The sequence below is a fragment of the Micrasema longulum genome, unplaced genomic scaffold (genome assembly GCF_059751315.1).
Source record: "Micrasema longulum isolate JH-2025_06_02 unplaced genomic scaffold, ASM5975131v1 h1tg001149l, whole genome shotgun sequence".
In the NCBI taxonomy this organism is placed as follows: Eukaryota; Metazoa; Arthropoda; class Insecta; order Trichoptera; family Brachycentridae; genus Micrasema; species Micrasema longulum.
In genome coordinates this window covers 351,535-373,249 of record NW_028278336.1, presented here as the reverse complement: position 1 = coordinate 373,249, position 21,715 = coordinate 351,535, and the positions used below count along the sequence as shown (strand labels likewise).

The 21,715-nt window shown below is 33.1% G+C and overlaps 1 protein-coding gene across 1 annotated transcript in view; it reads right to left on the bottom strand.

Moving 5' to 3' along the window:
- Nucleotides 1-1,572: 1,572 nt before the first annotated feature.
- Nucleotides 1,573-21,715, bottom strand: part of Adss (adenylosuccinate synthetase) — a 32,657-nt gene continuing 12,514 nt past the window's right edge. The window contains exons 2-10 of the mRNA XM_088233781.1: nt 13,526-13,631; nt 10,469-10,602; nt 9,687-9,832; nt 7,245-7,450; nt 5,761-5,915; nt 3,762-3,886; nt 3,251-3,377; nt 2,845-2,965; nt 1,573-2,766 (exon numbers count right to left, since the gene is read on the bottom strand). Coding sequence (XP_088089907.1) covers nt 2,714-2,766; nt 2,845-2,965; nt 3,251-3,377; nt 3,762-3,886; nt 5,761-5,915; nt 7,245-7,450; nt 9,687-9,832; nt 10,469-10,602; nt 13,526-13,631 — 1,173 coding nt within the window. The 3' untranslated portion in view covers nt 1,573-2,713. The remainder of the gene's footprint in view (nt 2,767-2,844; nt 2,966-3,250; nt 3,378-3,761; nt 3,887-5,760; nt 5,916-7,244; nt 7,451-9,686; nt 9,833-10,468; nt 10,603-13,525; nt 13,632-21,715) is intronic.

Sequence of the window (21,715 nt, the reverse complement as noted above, 5' to 3'; positions counted from 1 at the left end):
TATCTATATCCACGAGAAAAGAATAATCGAATTACAGCTATTTTAACGCTGGTAGCACCAAACTATCAATGGCTTTCTTGTGATTGGTCACTACAAGGCCACGACTTTCCATTTTAGGCAGTTAAGTGTTACCATAAAGGGAAACGTTTTTTTCTTTGTTGAAGCTTTTTACCAAAATAATATATCGGAAGAGAAACCTTATAAAATCACCAGCGCCCTCGATTATTTCACATATTTATAACCAACTAAATATTTTTCCTTATTTTCTTTTTGACGATTCTTATATTTTGTAGGGATGTCCTGTTTGCCAAAGCAATTCACCCATTTAATCAATGGATTTCGAGAATTTGTTGAATTTATAAGGCCTTTGTAAAAAAAATCCCGGAAATCGATCTGTATCACTCATGCTGTGTTTCAAATTATTTATATAAAAACTCATTTGTTTATTTTTTCAAACATAATATTGATTAACACTATCAGTACTTTTTACCTTTGTTAAAAAAATATTTTCCAGGGTATGAAACTGCAGCAGTCTGCTTAGTAGAAGTGCTGATTACATCTGGAATTGACTGACTGAATATTATGTTAAAAGATGATAAAATCATGTAAATACTACAAATGCCATGGATCTGAACTAAAAGGGGAAATGAATAGAAGCTTGTAAATGGCGGGAGTGGATATGGAAGTGTGGTATTTAAAAAATATATATTAATCATCTGTACTAAGCAATTTTTTCCTGCCACTGATTTTTAAAATATCTTCATTTCTAAAACATTTTCGATATCTCTGCGTATTCACGAAACTCATCATCATGGACTCTACATCCTGCTGTGGGCCATGGGCCACTCCAACATTCATCACCATCTCCCTCTATCCTGGCATATACTCCGCCAGCCCCCGATGTCAATAGTATCCACATTCCGCTGCACTCCATCCAAATCATCAGAGTTTCGGCCTACCAACGCTTTGTTTACCTTAGGGCATTGAGTGAAGTAACTTATTGGGCACTCTCTTCACTCATTCTTTCTACTTGCCCTGCCCATAGCAATCTCCCTGTTTTAATAAATTGCACTTTGTTGGGCTAACAGATACATTTTTGGTTTGATAAGTCACCATCTATAAAACACTATAACACCCTGTACTCACGTATGGCTTTGAATGCTAGTTATTGACAATAACATCTCTCCTCAATTTGAGAAGAAAATATTAAGTTATTCGGAGCTGTGCGGGAAAACGGAGTATGGATAATACGGTTCGAAGGAGAAGTTTACAGCATCTACAATGAGCCCAATACAGTGCAATTTATTTTAGACACAATGGACAGCAAAAATGACAAAAACTGAAAGGAACACTGTGATATGATTTGTAAAAATTATTTTATTTTGTGAAAATGAGTACTATTATACACTGAATAGATATTAATATATCTGTGGTAATATATGATTTTTTACATGAAATTAAAATAAGTATTTATAAAAGGTGGCAAGGTTTTAAAGGGTATAATTAAAAAGAAATGTCTTTATTCAAATATCAGATACCTAATATTTAAAAAATAAATAAAAACACAATACAGATACACTACGTGTTTATTTATTATAAATATAATATAAAATGAACAGGAGACAGGAGATAATGATAATTGTACATTTAAATAACAATCAGGCAATTAGCACCATTAAAATAAAATGAAAAACTGAAAGAATAATAAAGACGGTGTTACCCTGCAAAGGTAATGTTCTTATTGTGTTAGCTTAGCTACGATCTTAATCATTTTTCTCATTCCATACGGCTAGAACATAGTTTTTGATGCAAAACAAAAGTTGATTGGTTTAGTTGATAGATTGTCATATAATTTCCAGAAGTCTGTATTTATTTATTTGCATGGGTTACCACATTCTAAATAATTGTGTACACATTTAAATAGATGCACAGATGAAACGCACAGAAACCGAGATGAGAAAACATATTTTAAATAAGGAATATGTAGTAATTGATGTATAAATCATTTTAAGCCTGAGTGAAAATTTTAACATACAAATGAAATATGCAGTCTTTTTTAGAATACAGCAAGCAATGAAAACCTGATAACAGTTTTAAGTAGTTTTATTATTGCAATATTAACACAAAAAAGTACACCACATGGTCAGCACCCTCCCCATTATGAACATTAAACATTATACTATGAAATAAAAGTAAATGTTAAGAATAATATATTAAGTACAATCAATGTAAAGGCTGTTTTATTTATTGGTGTTTTTCAAAATGCACTCCTAAGTGCAAATTTATTACATTTTCTTGTAAATACATCTATGTATTTACAAAAAAAATATTTAAAAAAAGTATAAATCATACATAAATATGTTAGTTGGATTATACACCCCGTGCATTATAATTAAAAACATATGATTCAACAAGAGAAAACAGTTTATTAAAATAATGATTTATTGATAATTATTCAAAGTTTTCTATCAAAAATACAATTCAGATCAATTAAAATAATAAGAATGACGAATGTTTTAACACTATGAATGTATTTTTCTTTCATTGTAGGTAGTTACAAGAAAGGCGTTAGAATGAAGAGTTCAACATTGGTGTTTTGCAATGTGCAGAGCGGCATAGTTATCGGAGGTAGTTGCACAAAAATTTGGAGCATAAATTTGCAAAGTTTATCGGAGAACCGAAATTCTATTGCTTGGTGTTACCGTAGTTTACATCAGTTGATCTTCACGATAGAGTCTCGATCTTTACCCACACCGACCCATTTTACTGAAAAATAAACAAAAAATTAGATTGATTGCACAAAATATTACAGAAAAGTTTTTTAATTGTCAGTATCAAAGTTACCTGGAATGGAAAGGAATTTTTCTATTCTTTGGATGTATGCCTTTGCGTTTTCTGGGAGATTTGGAAACTCTCTGACCTTATTAGTTAAACATTTCCAACCGGGTAATGTTTCATAAACAACCTGAAAAATTAACAAAGATACAACAATATTTTTAACAACGATTTTAAAAGAAGGAAAACTAACCCCCTTCTTAAACACGAACATTCAGTACAATAGAGAGGTATTATATAAAACTCTTTGTCATTGTAGGAACATAATTTTTAGGTTAGGTAACAACAGAAAATACAATGGAGGTATTCAGCCTTTCTCACAGTAAAACAATATATTACTAATATAATAATGTGTGTATACGAGTTTGAATTTAATATTGTGTTTGTGTAAAAATTATGGTTACTTGTTAATTACCTCAACACTGCTCAACTCAGCGATGGATGATGGATAGTAGTCAATAATCTTGCCGTTGATTTTGTACCCAACTCCGACATTGATCTCTTCAAAGGAGTCCAAAATATCTAACTTAGTCACACATATCCTAAAATAAAAAAATGACATTTAAAACTAGATCCCTTTTATTTTTTATAACATTTCGCTGAACTTAGTAGATTTTTATGGCAATTCTTCGTTATTTAGATTCAGTGCTGTAGCATTTATTTCAAATACGTATTTATATTTATAATTAAAAAAAAGAATATGCAGGTATTCCACTAAGTTATATACGAAAAGGAATTTGAGGAACGTGTGTTAATAATATTGCCATTATAACTAGTTTTTTATTAAATCCTGTAAATTTTTAAAAACTTAAAATAATATGATTTCCCTCAAGCCTGTGTCGTAAATTATCACAACATTCCTAAATCTTGTTCTTTTCTTAAATAGCTTAATAAATTGATGTAATTCTGGGATGTTGTCAACTTACGCTGTGTATCCGTTGACCATAGCGGTGTACTTGACAACCTCAAGGTCGAGCCAGCCGCACCTCCTAATGCGCTTGGTTGTGACTCCTATTTCTGCTCCCTTCACTTGAATTATACTTCCAAGCTCCTGTAGAGAATAATAATTTTAAGGATTATTTTTTTATTCGTAAACACTGAATTTAAAATACAAACAACATAACCTGACCTTTTCTTATGCCAATTATAAAAATAAATAGGGCGCTTTGTAAGGCCTAAACACCAGGGACACGTAAAGAAGGCTTAGTGCAGCTGTCTACTAAAGTCAAATACAAACTGAAAGAGTTAATGACAACTCAGTTCTAGAAACTGATATTATCGGTATAGTAATAGTACAATATACAGATCAATGCCAAATAATGGTGTTTATTGCTGACCATATATACATGATTATTAGTGGGTTAAATACCCCGGATTATCTTGATATTTAAGGTACAACTCCTCACTATGTGTTATTTTAGGGCTATAGTTGTAACTGCAATCATAATAAATAATCAATAAGGAAGTTCAGTGGTTTTTTAAAATAATTTTATTCGTTAATAGACTATCAAACTAATCCATATTAAAAAAAAAAAAATATGCATCATATTGTCATCGCTATGGTTTTTCAAAGTTTTGTAATTTTGAAATTACTCCCCCCATGCCGTCAAAATTTATCGTTGGTTAGTTCTGACATTTAAAAGTAGAGCCCCATAGGGTAAAAATACACTAAACGTTGAAAAAAAATAGCTACCTGGAAACCGGAAATCCATCACAACACACAACAATGCTATAATTGATTGGTTATTGTTCACGGGAACTTGTGACATTTCAAAGTAATTTTAATTTAAATCATTTTCAAGAAACATTGCGGTACAATTAAATGCTCTAATTTTTACCGCATATAGGAAAAAAAATATTATAACAAATTTTCCACAGCACTAAACTTCCTTATTGTAATTATTATAAAATAATACAAAATAATTATCAATAGTATTGTAGTTCTTCAAACTGTAAACTTCAAAATCAGAATTTTTGAAACCACCAAAACACATCTTGGTATCTTTCTCCATGAATGCTACAAATGGACAAGTCGTGATGCATTTAAATAGTATTATGATGATTTGAATGCATGACTTGTCTATTTGCAGAATCCATGGAAGAGGACACAAATATGTGTTTCAAAGGTTGACTAAAAAATGCTGATTTTGAAATGAACTAGTTGTAGTAATTACCTCGCGATATGTTATAATACAAACCAAAATATAAAAGACAATAAAATAAAAAAGGAATGTATTAAAAGCTTCACCTATTTATAACATGATTAAATATAATGAGGAACTTCAGCCCTATGGGAAATCAGATACAAAAAAAAATTTCTTGCCCGCGGTAAAAATTAGAGCATTAAATTGTACTGAAGTTTCTTGAAAATGTACGAAAAAAATAATAAAAAAGAATTTAATGAAAACGCACTACTTTGATTGACGTCACTGGTTCATATGAACCAACCAATGATGTGAGAGCTGTGGAGGATATCCGGTTGGCTTGCCGTAAACGAACCAATGGGAAGAATTAACAGAGAACAACCTCTGACGTCACACGCGGAGTTATTTCAGAAATACAAAACTTTAAAAAATAAAAATCATAGTGCTGATAATACATGTTTAAAAAATATTTTTTTTTGGCTTAGTTTAATAATAGTATTTTAACAAATGAAAAAAAGACACTGAACTTCCTCATTACACTCTCTCGTGGCCCTTTTCAATGCAGCTTTGTCACCCATTGTTAATTATATCCCTAGGTAGAGAAAACTTTGTAGACATTTTCAGTTTTCATAATAAACAAGTAATCATGTTTTAAAATGAAAATCCTGTTTTAGTAGAACCTTGGTAATGCAAATGTAGTAGAGCATGACTCGTTATCAACAATTATTATTTAATGCAGCAATTAATAAATACTACTAAAGTAAAATGTCAAAAAACTTACCCCTGTAAGTTCGGTGGGGAAGGGGCCATCTCCCACTCGGGTGGTGTAAGCTTTCACCACACCAATAACATCACCAATGACCCGAGGAGGAAGGCCGAGGCCGGTGCATACTCCCCCGATACTACAGTTTGAAGACGTAACGTAAGGGTAAGTGCCTGGAAATATTAATTTGATTAAATAAAATAAAAACAAACAAATAAACTCAGACAGATACTTCAGAACTCAGGACAAGAAACGCCCCTTTTTATCTGGAATTGAACATGAGAACTCACACACATAGGCAAATGAAAGATTAGATCATGAGGCGGACTAATTTCCACTCGATTTTTTTTTTCAGTATCTCCACTCATCCATGGTTCTGGTTCTATATTACACACAAAACTGTATTCTTCGGTATACAGTACTGGACACACGGTTAAGAAAAAACCCTTTAAAGATTATTTTTTAATTAAATTTTATCTTAAAATTTTTCTTGAGTTTCATGCTCTCTCTCTCAAATATTTTCTCAGGTTAAATTTCTTAGATTTTTCGTGGCCATTCAAACGCAGATTGAGTTTTTCTGGGTTATTGTGCCGGGTGTCATTCACACTCTTTGGCGACGTTTCAATCATCATGATGATGGAAAGCAGAAAGAAAATGACATGTGGCGTAATAACCCCAAAGGACTTTATTCTCAGGTTTGTTGGTACATATATCAGGCTATAAAATAAAAAATAAAATAAAATAACTTTGTTTTTAACAACTTTTAAAATATTTTTTACTTAGTAAACACTGTTAAAATAAAATAGGATAAAATTCATTAGAAAATTATGCATTGATCAGCTTGTGTAGCTTTAAAACCGGTAGGTAAAGAATATAAAACAAAATAAAGTGGTTAAAAACAAAGTAGTTTTATTTTAATTTGAACTATAACACCACAAAGTTAGTGCTACAAATATAGAATTTTATAAAAATTGTGTTTTTACTATCCAGAATTTTTTATACGTAAATGGTCGACGTGCAACTAAAAAATAAAAGCAGTTAACATAATTTTATTGATTAAATCGGAATTCAGATCGTAATTTTAATTTTAAAAAACATTCTTATAAATGTTAGTAACGTTTATTCTATTTGAAGAATCGCGGTTAAATACAAGAGTATCCAGGCGGATGAAGAATAAAATTCTGTGTGCGGAATAGAACCAGAATCCTAGACACATTTTTTATTGGAAAACTAAAAAAAGTAAAAATCCTGAAAACGGAAGCAGAGTGAGGAAAAACTTCATGCTGTAGAGTAGTGGTTTGGTCATGGGTTATATTCCCGGGAGGGTTGACATGACATGTTTCTTTTTTCCGAACTGGCACCTGAAACGTAAGACTGCTCACCTTACTTTCCTATAACTAATGATCAAGATACCAGAAGGGTTTTATGATGATAACTATAGTTTCGAGAGAGAACTATTATGCACAAATTTATAAACAATAAAAAAATACAAAATTTTGTACCAAAATCAATGTCCAGCATTGCGGCATTAGCTCCCTCTACTAGGATCCTCTTCCCCTCGGCCAGCGAGGAGTGAAGGTAGGAGACCGTCTCTCGGACAAGCGGCCGGAGCTGGTCAGCGAAGGCTTCGTACTGCAGCAAATCGTGCTCAACATCCACCTCGAGGGATGGGAACATCCGCTGGTATTGCTTGAGCATTGTCTGATACCTAAACATTTATAATGTTAGATGAAATAACTGACAGTGAAAATGTTCTCTGCTTAATGGTATTAATAAAATTACTACCAATCACAGATAATTCAATAGACACATAACAAGAGCGTTGTCAATGGCATTTCAATTGGTGGGTAATCGTCTTCTTTCAGTGATCAAACCAAACCGTAAGCAAAAAAAAATGCCATTGTGTGGGATAAGAAAATGGAAATGCTACACTGCAAATGCGAAAAACCGAACAGATGTATTGTTTCAATTGTAAATACAATCAAATACAAATTTATCTGGGATAAAGCTAGTAAGAAAATAATACAGTGTCTATTTATTACATGTCAGTGTTTATCACTGATTCATTTTAAACATACAAAACAAATAAAGCTAGTTTTAGTTTTATTTTTTTTGTTATTGTTTTATTAGTATAGGACTACTTATGCTCCATCTTAGAACAGGCCGAGCCATGTTAGATGGAGACTATAATAAACAGAGAACACTCCATTTTCATTTTATTTTAATTAGTTTTATATAGATTCCCTGTTATTAAATATGTATACAAATTTTATGCAATAAATTTATAAAATAAAAATAAAATGTAAAAGGACAATCATACCAAAAACATTTCTGAAAGATTTCAGATACACATTTTTTCAAAAGATTGTCAGACAAAATCAAGTTATGATATATTATTATTACATAGGCACAGAAATGACCAATCGCAAAATAAATCATTTGAGAACATGTTTTCCTTGTTGTACATACAAAAAATAATAATTCAAAGTACTAATTGATGATTGGAACTAATCGTTATATTTTTATAATTGGTTTTTTACCATTATTAATTGTCTTAAATGTCTGCTATTTGTTTTTTGTTTTAACTTGAGATTTTATATTTAAATATAATTTCATCTCAACATGTAAGAATTGACATTATTCGTTGATAAATAAATAAGTGACTTTGTAGATAAATCAGAATTGTTTTTACTTGGGTTATAATAAAAAAAAAAAAAACACATCCCAACTCCACGAAACTACAAGCCCAGGGGATTGGGACACATAATGTATTAAGAGTAAAAGCATTAAAAAAAGTATAAAATATACAAATATTGACTCAAATACTGGGTGACTTAACAGTAGTGTCATTTAAACTCATTAGAAAATAAATCCCTAATGGTAAATAAATAATTCAGTAAGCTGATAAACGTAAGAATCACTTTGAAAAAAATTAGACTGCAGTTGGTCAATTCTTGCCTACAAGGGATTGATCGATATGACCTTTTTTGAAGTGGATGAAGGCAGATAAAAAAAGGTTTTGTACACTATTTTTTTACGTAGTCTCCTTGGACTTGTATGCGCTTCTTCCAACGATGCTGCAACCTTTCTGTAGCTTCTTGCGAGAACATTTGTTCGACCCCTGCCGACTATTCCCAAAACTCGAGGAACATTTAAGTGGAAGGACAACAATGAGGTCATGTGCCGTGTAGATGAGTGGTTGGCGGAGGTCGTACAAATGGACTACGTTGAAAAACAAGGTACAAAAACTTTTTCTCGTCCACTTCCAACAGGGGAGGAGCATATCAATCAACCATTGTATATATGTGTACGAAAGCGCGTGTGTTTAAATTAATATAAATCATTATCATTTTTACTCTCTCATGTTATGGCAATATGCTGTATCTTAAATGTTATATTCCTCGCAAACTAATAGTAGGAATAATTAAAAATTTGGTGAGAAGTTAGGTTGACTCTTCACTAAAAACTTAAATAAAAAAATGTATTTTGTATTTTGAATAAAATTCACAAAAACTTGTTCTGGCGGAACATTTTTAAAAAATGTGTTTTTGTAAATTTCTTAGGAAGTAACAAAAAAAAAGCAAGTTCATATGATGTAACTCGATGAATGGAATTGATCGAGCGTTGTTAAGCCAAAATGCTGTATCTATAGATACAGCATATTGTCATAATAAGAGTGTGCTGTAACCTACACGCAGTAAAAATTCAATTACCAGTCCAGAGGTACATTAAGCTTTTCACTGACCTTAGAGGGGAATCGAACCAATGCAATGCGCTACCCTCTACAACACTACAGAGATACAAAAGACATCTTCAAAAGCTACACAAAATAAAATACTGCTTCTGGATTTCTTTGACTATGCTCCGGGTAATAGTATAACCTATAATAAAAGAGAACAATGTTTATAGACCTCATAAGACAGTACGCTTATAAATCCGTTTACTTTTCTCTGAATTCCGCTTTGGGCCCAACCAGATCTGCCACTCGGAGGCCATTACGCGTTGCCTTGGAGGAGTACGCGGGGCCGATGCCTTTCTTTGTCGTGCCCAGTGACTTCTTGCCCTTTTCCGCTTCTTGCAAGGCATCCACCTGAGGGCAAAACATACATATAGACCTCGGGCATGGTAGGCAAAGGCTTTCACCGGTAGTACACCACGAGGTGGACTAAATTCCACTCGATTTAGTTTTTCAGAATTGAGAACCATAAATTTAAAACATTAGTTCAGAATTCTGGTTCTAATTCACTCACTGAATTTTACTCTTCATTTTGCTCAGAAACAGAGTGCTATAGAATTAATTACAAGTTTAGAAAAAATACATATTTTAATGGTCACCAAAAATCTAATATTGATGGTTTGTTTGTAAACTATATACATTTAATAAGATAAATTCTCTAAACGCGTACATATGCGAAATGTCCATGTTTATTGGTAGGATGTTTAGGAATGTTTTTGAAATGCCCTAAGTAAAATCACCATTTATTTGTGCAGTAATACAAATATTTTTTTGTAGCATTTATAAATTATACAAGAAGTGGATCAGAGAGGAAAATTATATAAAAAATTGCATACTTAACATAAATTTAATATTTTTAAATACTTGTCTAACTAGTGTCTAATTGGGTGTGTTCAATACAATTTTTAGTTTGTTAAACTTTTACGGCTATTCAGACAGTGAAGTGTTTATTATCAGTGTTAAAATGATAAGACCATTAAAATACGGTACCTGCTGGTGAAAGTCAAACACAAGGTGAGCTTTATCTGAAATGATTAGCCTTTTAGCAAGGTCATTCATTCCCTTGGCTTCATTTTTGGCTAGTTCCTCTAGCAGACTGCTGACGTGCACCACTACTCCATTACCTGAAACACAAGAAAAATGGTCAAAATGATTTGATTGTTAAACCCTGGATTCATAGCCATTCATCCGTGGGATTGCCCAACATGCTAAAATCGTTCTGCATACTGCCGGGGTTTTCGAAAATACCCGCCTACGAGAACTCTTTGCAACTCCTTCGTGCCAAGTAGACTGAAGAGTGGCTCTGTGATTTGGGGGTCACATGAACTGAAGTATACTCTTTTATGATAGAGAAAATCAAAAAGAGGTTTCCGAGATATCTCTACATGAGAGTGCGGGTATTATCCTTGGCTCTCCCCGACCGAGTTTCTCCAGGGTATGCTTGGCTACAACAGTTTAGAGACAAGAAGGAATGTGGATTTGACTACATATTTTTATTTATTGTTGATAATTTTGAGATTATAATGAGCATTGGTTTGTATGTTCCTGACAATTATCTAAGACAGCATCAGCATAGATTGTTTCATGTTCCAATATACAGGACCAACCTGTTGATGGTAATGCCCGTTGGAAGGGCTACCTCTGGCCGTTGACCTGTTCCATGATCTGAAGGAATTTTCCGGAGCAGGATTCTTGTACTACTTTGACAAGAGTCTCTTTTATGAATTTTTTCTTTTTATAATATGTGCGTCTTGAATTTTAATTCGTTATGTATATGTTAATTTAAAATAATGAATTGGATTTAATAAATTAATTGAATTAAAGAAATGCGGGCGGGCCATTGGGCTGAGTAAATATAGAGGAAATGTATCTTTACAGTAGCTTCCTAATTAGTTACCTAAACGAAGCGAGGGTGATCCACCTGTTCAGAAGCTTCGAGCGTGAACTGATTTTTGTTTGTCATGTATCAATATTTTTATAAGAAATTAAAGTAGGCTTCTTTTGATTACTTATAAAACCGTTTTTCTTTGTTTAGTTGACGTTTTTGTACAATTTTAATATTAAATTATAATTATATGTTTTGTCGTCAGATGAATGTTGATTTGATGTCATTAATGATCACAAGAATATGAAACAAAAAATATCTCATTGATAAATCTGATGAAGTATACTCTGGCAAGTTCTTTACAATTTGACAATTGTAGGAACACTTGTAATACCACCCGAATTACCAAACATTAAAAAAGACTGAAAAAGTCGTCAATGTTTTGCTATGATTGAAAATGTACAATATTCTCATACAATCTTTAAAACAACAAAAAAAAAATTCTACTACCTATTCATGGAACTGGTACTATAGAATCTTCGGGTAAACTAGATACCTATATTTTAATATTATTATAAATGTGTTAAAATATTTCATGCAGTAGAAGACTCATAGGTGGCCTTCCTGCTTCTTTTTGGTATGCTAAATATGACAACAATGAATATTTATTTTATATTTCTCCATAATATGGTTAAAACCAGCTAGAACCATAGTCTCATTTGTCTTTTATAAAACATAGCTACAACTTTGTGGTCAAATGTCTTAATTAATGTCAAGTAAATATTAGTATTTAACCACTAAATGACTCTCTATGTCTACCGATTTCAAGACATACCCATCTATTCGTCAGGACACTCAATACACTAACTTGCAAATACTAAAACTCACTTTCACCTTTACCATCACCGTAGTATACATAGTACATATTTACAAAAAAATATATAAATTACATGCAGAGTTAAAGAGGATGCAAACACCACCATGTCCGAACGTGCACTAGAATCAGGTTATTAGTATATAGCGATATGTTGCAGAATGTGTGGGGGTGGGGGCTAGGAAGGGGACGGGCTAAGCGGTTGAATGTTACTTAATGTTAACTGTTACTGAACGTTAATAGATAATCAAATATCTTTTCAACATAGTCCACTTTTGGATTTAAAAATGAACCAATCGTGTAACGTTCAACCTCTTGGCCCCTCCCCTACCCTACCCCATCCTAAAAATTCTACAACATATCGCTAAATATTATCAAATTAATTTTAGTGCATGTATGGGCAAGGTAGTGTTTGTATGTGTAGTTCATCTTCGAAATTGATTTGAACATCTCAACCCATTTCCAGCAAACCTGTTTTAATATAATAAATTTTTTTTCTGTGTTTTTAGCTCAAAATCAGAATTATTCGAGTTAAGACAATTTTATCGGAGGTGCGATATGTTAACCATGGTGAAATCCCTTCGGAGTTAAATAATATTTGTCTAGAGAGATTTTGACATATTCAACCTAAACATGTTTATATTTTTGATTTAAATATTTTTTAATTTCATATTTGAGGAATGTAAGTGAGACTATCTAGTACCTACTGCATTGGTGGCAGCAACTTACCAACGATAGGTAGAGCTTAACTTTAAGTGTTTAATGAAGCAGTTAAAATTAATATGTATTAGTGATAGAAGGGAAATTTCAGATTTAGTGCTGCTTTTCAAGTTATTCAATAATGTTCTTGACAGTCCCGAACTTTTAAATTGTGTGAATTTTTATGTGAGACAGCGTGGGACGAGACAAAATACTTCTTTTGCTGTTGATTTCCATAGTTTAAAGTTTAAACTATGCCAAATACTCACCTATTCCACGGTTCCACGTGTTAGCAAACAAACATGGAAACATAGATTTATCTTTATACCAATTAAAATCATTACCTTTTAATCACTTCTTTTCTAAATTCTAAAAATGTACCATGTGTTATACTTGTTTTACTGTTTATGCTATGATACATCGCCTCCGTTACTTCAATACTTTTTCAATATGTTATAATTTCTTATTCAATTTTTCTTTATTATTTCCTTTTTTCTGCTGATTTTATTTCATGTATCTATATTTTTTATACTGTGTTCAGGTGTTTTGTTTTATTATCATTGTTTTTCAATATTATTTTATACGTTGTTAAAGGCGTAAGCCGTCGAAATAAATAAGTAATGTATTATGATGGAGAGTGAAGACTTACCAATAACAGATTTGCACTCTGGGTTTATGATTCCACTCGGAAGTAGGTGGAAGTCGAACTCGCCCATCCCATCTACGACCACCGTGTGACCAGCATTGTTACCACCCTGGAGAAGTAAAAAACATAAATCAATTTTGAAACTTTTAAAATAAATTACACGTCATTATTTTCTTATCCACAGACAATGATGCATAGGGCACTGCATTGATATTCCAATTGCAGCTTATCTGGATTTTTTTTTTAACTAACTCAAGTAGCAGTAATTCACTAGAGAAGAAGTGTCACTTCACGACAAGCTGATTTAAAACACCAAATTACTGATTTTTTGTTAGTCAATGGGTGTTCATTAAAACCTGTCACATCCGAAACCATGATGATCATTATGAGCAAGAAGACATATTGGCACATTAAAATATTTTTTCAAAACGAATAAAATTTTAAAAAATATATCAAAAAAGCAAAAAAAGAGGAGGGGAAAGGGAGAGTCTGATGCGCCGACAACTGCGCGGCGTCGTTCCCCTCACTTCTCCCCTGCAGAAGTAAGCAACCATTTGTTTTTTTTAAATATATATTTTTTTTTTAATTCTTTGTTTTGAATATTTCTTTAAATATTCTGAATACTTATAACGTAAAATTTTTTTACGTGATAAGTATTTTGAAAAAAACACCGAAAATATATTTATATACAATAGGGTATTTTCACAAGTCGGGAAAACGATAAAAATATCATATAAAATATAAATTTGGAGCGGATTTTTACGATTCTAATGATAAACTACCGATGTATTCGAAACAAGTTTTAATTTATTTCAGATTTAAAAATGAGCACATACAAAACGGCTCGCAGTTGGCATCACGTCATTTTGACGTCACGCGTCATGACCGCCGACTGTGCTTCTAATAAACATTGCGTACAAGTTTGGCGCCAAAACGTCATACGCGCCGTTTGTCCCACAGGGCGCGAAGTCTCGTTTTCGGGTAATTCAAAATATGCATTTTTAAAACCTTCGTAGAAATTTACCCAACGTCGCGTCGCCAGAAAAAAATATTAATACCGTTAGTATTGTAATTTTTTCTCATTTAAAAATAAAAATAATTAGTAAACACGAAAATACCCTATTTTTAAGTATTTTTATATATTTAAAGCACTTTGAGGTTAATTATAATTAAAATACAACAATATAGGATTTAATCACTCTGTTTATTACCGATCGGTTGCAAGCTATAAAAACTTCCTTATCGAGATATGTTTAGATCTGTTAACATACAATAAGACACTGTTAAAATAAAATAAGATAATATTAATGATTAAAATATACTTTGATAAGGTAGCTTGGTAGTTTCGGCACGGTCGGTAATAAAATATAAAATAAATTATTAAAAACAAAGAATGGTGAATGTTACAGTGCGTAATGTGGCCATTTAAACCAGCCAATGACAGGTCATAGGCCCTGTAAATGCCTAGGTTTATATATTACCTTCTATAAAATGTTCTTCATCTCTGTTGTAATATATGTTTTTTTAAACATGTTTATATTTAATATATTTATATGTATGTCTTTAAAAAATTAACAGAACCTTCAAAACGCGCAGAAAAAATATAGGTAGGTACTAGGGTGGATTGTGCATAAATTGTTGAAAAAATCTGTTTGTATATTGTTCTTAATCATTATACTAGAGCGAGATCTCATGCACTGTTTTATACGCACGCTAATGCAAGTCAGAATTCACCCATTGATAGGGCAATTCGCTCGCTGAATACGGCTTCCGCGGATATTACGGATCTATTTTTCTGTACATATCGGCAGTTACATGGTGCCTTACCGAAAGATAAAAAAAGACTAGAGGCCTTCGAGATGTGGTGCTACAGAAAAATATTAGGAATTTGCTGGAGAGACCACATCACTGATGACGAGGTTCTCAAGAGAATCGAAGAAGGTAGGCACCTAATCAAAACCATCTCAGAGAGGCGAGCCCGGTGGATCTGCCACATTATGCGCCATGAGGGTCTCCTGCACGACATCATAGAGGGAATGGCCGAGGGGACAAATTATAGAGGGCGCCCCCGACGGGAATATTTGGAGCAAGTGTGCGAAGATTTTAATTGCACCTCTTATGTCGAGCTGAAGAGGGCTGCAGAAAATAGAGACCAATGGAGGACGAGATGCAGGACTTTGCTGCAAACCAATCCCCAGGATTGAGACTGCAAAGAAGAATCGGCAGTTTAGCAGCTATCTGTTTTCTATTCATTGACTTGTAACTTATATTTACAGTCTGGATTACGTAATGGGTTTGATAAGCCCGTAAAGTAATGCAGACTACCATTTGTCAAATAAATAAATATAAAGATTCTGAGCAAGCATATATTTTATTTGAAATCATTAACACAGTACCTTACCAACATGAAAAAAAGTTATGAAAAATACACTCAACCAACCCACTTTTTTATTTAAGTTAGCTTATATTACAATACACAGTATATAAATAAATTTTTACACTTATTTTACTTACATATCTATTTACAGTACACATAACATTTATTTTTAAATTTTAAACTAAGCCAAATTAAAAAATATATAAATATGCATCACATCATCAGCGCAATGATTTTTTAAAGTTTTGTGTTTCTGAAATGAAAGTCAGTTATGTCGATTGGTCCGTTGACTGTAAGTAAACCGGAAATCTTCCACAACTCTCTTATCATTGGTTGATTCATATTTACTTATTTATTTGTACTTTTACATTGTTTGTATTTTTTTTTATACAGAATAATGTTCCCTCACTGGGATGTCCCGTGCCGAGGGAAACATTTTACAAAATGTGAAACATGCCTAAGCTATTTAACAAAGTTAACAAAATTAACAAAATAAGAACAATAAAAAACGTAATTAAACCAATTAAAATAATTAAAATAATTATAATTAACATAATAAACAATAAAAAACATAACCAATTTATATAGACTAAATAATAAAATTCATATGAACCAGTGACGCCATTCAAAGTATTTTTTTCGTACATTTTCAAGAATCTTCGCCGTACAATTGAATGCTCTAATTTATACCGCGCGTAAGAAAGCATTTTTTGTATCCAATTTCCCGTAGGGCTGAAGTTCCTCATTACACCCTATAATTGAATGCATATTTATTCTTCAACAATACGTACGTACGCGTACATAAAATATACGAGTGGTTTTCAAGAAGGCAGATTATGAGAAAAGAAGCATTATTTGATTGACGCATCATTTTTCCATCGCAAGTTTTATTACCAGAGTTACTACATAATCCCATGAGGCACAGTGTCAATAAAACAGGAGAACTTGTGACTTGTGACTCGGGTGACGTCAGCATCCACGAACGAACAAACAAGTCGAAGAATAACAAGGTAGTCCGATGCTCCGAAAAAGTAATTTTAAAATAATAAATGCGCGGTGAAACTTCTCCAAAATGTTTAAGAAAAAAGGTTATTTTGAATATACGTACAATCCATTCCAATCTTTGATAATTTTTTCTTAGACGTGCGTAACAAAAGTTTTCATGTAAATCATCCAAATGTGCGTGCTTATTCTTATTCTTAGTGGTGAGGGTCAGTGATATGCATGCTCCTGACGTCACTGCGACCTGTGAAGATCTATTGTGACTTGTCCCCGTTAATAGTTCTCGCCCTTCAAGCCCAGGTCTATGAAGAGCCTGGCGACTGTGTGGAAGGCGAGAGTTTACATTTTTCTAAATCTCCCTCTCCAAGCCCAGACCGGAAAATTTCGGGCTATTAGGTAGGGGGCAAGTTCTTTCACATCCTCAGGTTTAACCAGTGGTCCCCCGACGATAAGGCTCCTTTTTTATGATGTAAAGCACCACATTCACATATAATTTGTATAGGTGTTTCCTCATCAGCACTGCAGAACCTACATCTAGAAGTTTCGGAAAGGTTCGTTCTAGCAAGGTGTTTGTTCAATCTGCAGTGCCCTGGGCGGGCTCTAGTGATAACCCTCGCTTGATTTCGGCTGAGCTTTATTAGGTCAAAAGCAAAACTTTGCGAGTACCCTTTCATCAGTTCCTTCGCACGGTGCTGACCAGGTACTTTTTGCCAGAGCATTACACTCTGCTTCCTGGCCCATGACCTAAGCTCATTACGAGGAGCACATTTAGGATTTAGACAACCCACAGTAGGGTTAAGGGTCTATTGAGGCTGTCCCAGCTCTTAGCCTTGGCAGTTCATCAGCTGCCTCGTTACCGTCGATGTTTAAATGTAGTGTCATAATTTCTCTATCAGCACCCAGTGGTGCACAGGGCATTGCATTGGAAATCCAATCGCGGCGTATCTAGATCGTTTTTGTTATATGGAAGGTAAGATGGTCAAGGCCTACGATTTAGGTAACAGTCCAGAGACAGTGAAATATCGCAGTGTCAAAAAATTATTTCAACAAATATTTTATATCGACCCTGCCAGGAATCGAACCCGGGACCTCAAAAATAGTGAATGCGCCTTCCCCACTCGAATTCGGGTTTTTTACCTGAGAGTTATCCATCTAGTAAAACACTTAAGATTTTGGTTTGTATTTCACACAGAGAACTGTAGTCTCCATTCCGCCCGCGGGAAATATTTTACAGCAAAACATGGTTCTGATTATTTTTATGTTTTAAATAAGTAGATAATAGTTACTGTCGGAAATGTTCATTATTGTTGGTGATTAGATTAAGATTAGTTATTGTTTAATCTGATCAAACCACATCCCCTTGAATCACTGTTTTAAGGGAAATCATATCTAAACAAGACGTATTTAATGTCTGATTTTATATTTACTTGACATTGACTTTCTTTTATATTTGATCTTGAAAAGGCTTTACATATATTATTATTAGAGCACACATCAGAATATGTTTATGTGTGCCCTATTTTATGATTCAAAATAATAATAATATATTTCAGCATTAAAATTATTTTTATGCTTTTGTACTTTTCAAGTTTTGACATAGTGTCAATTTTTTTTAAACCGTTCTCAAAAGTTGGAGAAATTTACAAGCGTCGTTGTTCTACGATCATGACGATATATATTTAAAGTCATTTTGAGTATACGCAAAAGGCTTTTTTTAAGTGAAAATTTTAGGCTTACGGCGGAATTTAATTTGATAAAATTAAATTAATTCTTTTTCGTATTTTAAAAAGGGTTTCAAGAAAAAAAAAGTGACCACCTCAGAGAGGTAAAAATGAAAATATATCGTAAATAAAAGAAAAATTGCGAGGTGGAAACTAAATTTCTGTCACTTTTAATGAGTAGATATGTGTACCGTGGGGTACTTGAGCTCTCGGTACATACCGATGTACCTACCTCAAAACTTGAAGATAAAGGGTCGGTTGTGTATCTTCGCGATCGCTCGGGAGAATTTATCTTCAACCGAACCGGCATGGTGGAGGTATGACGTCTTTAACTTATAATTGTAATCGCGGCCCTGAAGCGCGGTACTGATCACCTTACCTTCATTTAACGAATAGTCGAATTACGCCATTGGGTGTGGAAAGGGGAATGATAGTGATAAAGTGCTGATATGTTTTATCTAAGAAGTAAGTAAGACACCGCACCTTTTCTAAACAGTTACGATTTATGTTTTGAGCAAAATTTTAATATTCATATCAGCCATTCGACGGCATTAATTACTTTAATTTTTCTTTTATCATACTACAGCCTTAATAAGTACTTAAAACAGAGTATTAACAAACCCGGAAAAGATCCGTAATATTAAAAAAAGAGTTTCCCACACTCACAATACTAGATTAAAAACTAAGGGCTCCCTGGGCCCCGATTATATTGGAAACTTAAAATAGTTATCTTCGACTGTCTATAAAGAAAAACCGATATTTGTGTACGAAAATGAGTATATTTGCATGAACATTTAAAGTATCTTAGTCGGTAACCTATAATTAAACATGTTCAAAAGAAAAAAATGTATGCATATTCTGCTTTTCATACAGAAAACTTAATTTTCCTTTGTAGATAAAATTGAAGATAAATGTTAACTTCCCATTGTATTCGGGGCCCTGGTGGTTCCCCGAATCACAAATTACTTCTGAGAACGAACATTCAATGAGGAAGTTCAGTGGTTTTTAAAAAAAAAGGTTAATAGACTATTAAACTAAGCCAAATTTTTTGTATTCAAATTTTTATATAACGTATTTATGCTATGATTTTTAAAGTTTTGTTTTTCTGAAATAACTCCGCGTGTGACGTCAGAGGTTCTCTTCCGCCTATTCTCTGTCAGTTCTGCCTATTGGTCGGTTTACGGTGAGCAAACCGGATATCTTCCATAGCTCTTTTATCATCGATTGATTTATACGAATCATTGACGTCGTTGAAAGTAGTTTAATTTATCAAAATATTTTTTTCGTACATTTTCAAGAAACTTTGCTCTACAATTTAATGCTCTCATTTTTACCGCGCGTAAGAAAACATTGTTTGTATCCAATTTCCCGTAGGGCTGAAGTTCCTCATTGTGTTATTCGAAGTTTGTTCAATGATCTCCCGCAAACCATCTTCAATTGAAAAAAAAATAACCCATGAAGTAATAAATAAATATGTATTGTATAAAAGTGTGTAAAATCAATGTATTAAAAAAAATGTGTCCTACCGAAAAGTCTTCAGACTCAATGGGTAGGTAGCTAACAGGCCATTTTCACACATGCCACGCCAATCCACCCGGCCCACTAATTTTCCGGGCACATCCTACAAACGCATACGCGTGTCACGTTTTGTGTACAGGGTGTACACGGTAAAATTACCGGGCCTGGTCGATTTGCGTGGCATGTGTGAAAAGGGCCATAGGGAAATATCACTTTTTTTAAATCATTTTTTGAAGGGGTCGCTAGCTATTTTTCAACTCGTAAGGGGGTCGCGTATTGAAAAAAGGTTGAAAAACACTGTACTAGGGTATAAATGTTCGCTACGTAAATACGTATTCCGTACACATACAGAATGAAGAAAAATCATAAAGAGTTAATCTTATCAGTGACTGGCTCAACCCACTTAACAAGTAGCGGCTCAACTCTACACTCCATTTAATTTATCAGTGATAATACCAGAAACATACCGATTTCCGTAAATGTTTGAAATTTAATTATTTTCGTACGAAAATCAGTTAATAGTTACTACTTAGGCAGCTACGTAAAAATTAAAACAGCAATATCTAGTAACGATTTATCTTTAAAAAAGGCTCAAAACTTGCTCATTGACGGAAAAACTATATTTACGAAAACTATTCTATTGACCAGGGGTGCAATTATAAAAATTCTCTATCCCCTAGAGAGTGGTTAATTTGGGGATATTTATTTTTTCCATGCGACTAATTTTTGCTGCATATATGGCCACACTGATGATTGAACGTCAAAATATATGAACACGATGATTTTCACTTAGAACATTATTGCGACCTTAAGCATTACCTAAAACACTTTATTAGCAGTTTTATACATCATTTGACGTTTAATAATCAGTGTGGCCATTCATTATACGAAGCGAAGAGATGTCGTATTTTAAAAAAAATCTTTAAATTAATCACTCTAGGGGGTGGAAAAGACCAGAATACCTGTTTTTTGGTTGGCTGGAAGATATTGCTTATAGCAATAAGTCCGCCAAAGTAATTATTCTTTTTTCTTGAAGACAATAAATACATATTTCCTAAATGTTATTAAATATTTGTATATAACCACTTACTGACTTTTCTATGTCCACCACTATTTCTCCCACAACATAAAATATTTTCATAATCTAATCAGTGCAGGTTTGTCCTAATCAGTGCACGTGCTTATTAAAATGCATGTCGTGTCGGTTTTATTATTTTGTGCAACAACTATGGTGAATGTTTTGCATGTTGGCTTAATTGGTGTCCTGACGAAGAGACGAGTACGTCTCGAAACCGGTAGACAACCGGTAAACATGAGTTTTAATTTTGTTTTTTGTAATTTAAAATATTGCCTAAAATACATATTTTAAAAAACTTTGACCCCTCTGTGGCCATACTTAGAATAAGAATGACAAAATGATAACTACACGTATCAAATGGAACATATTTCCCGAATATGGCCATTTCGAAAATCTTAAAAAAACGATAACAATCCAGGGCATTCAACGATAAAGGCTGCCAGCAATAAAATATAATATTATGTTTAAAATGTCTCGTTTTTTTTCCGCCATTTTAT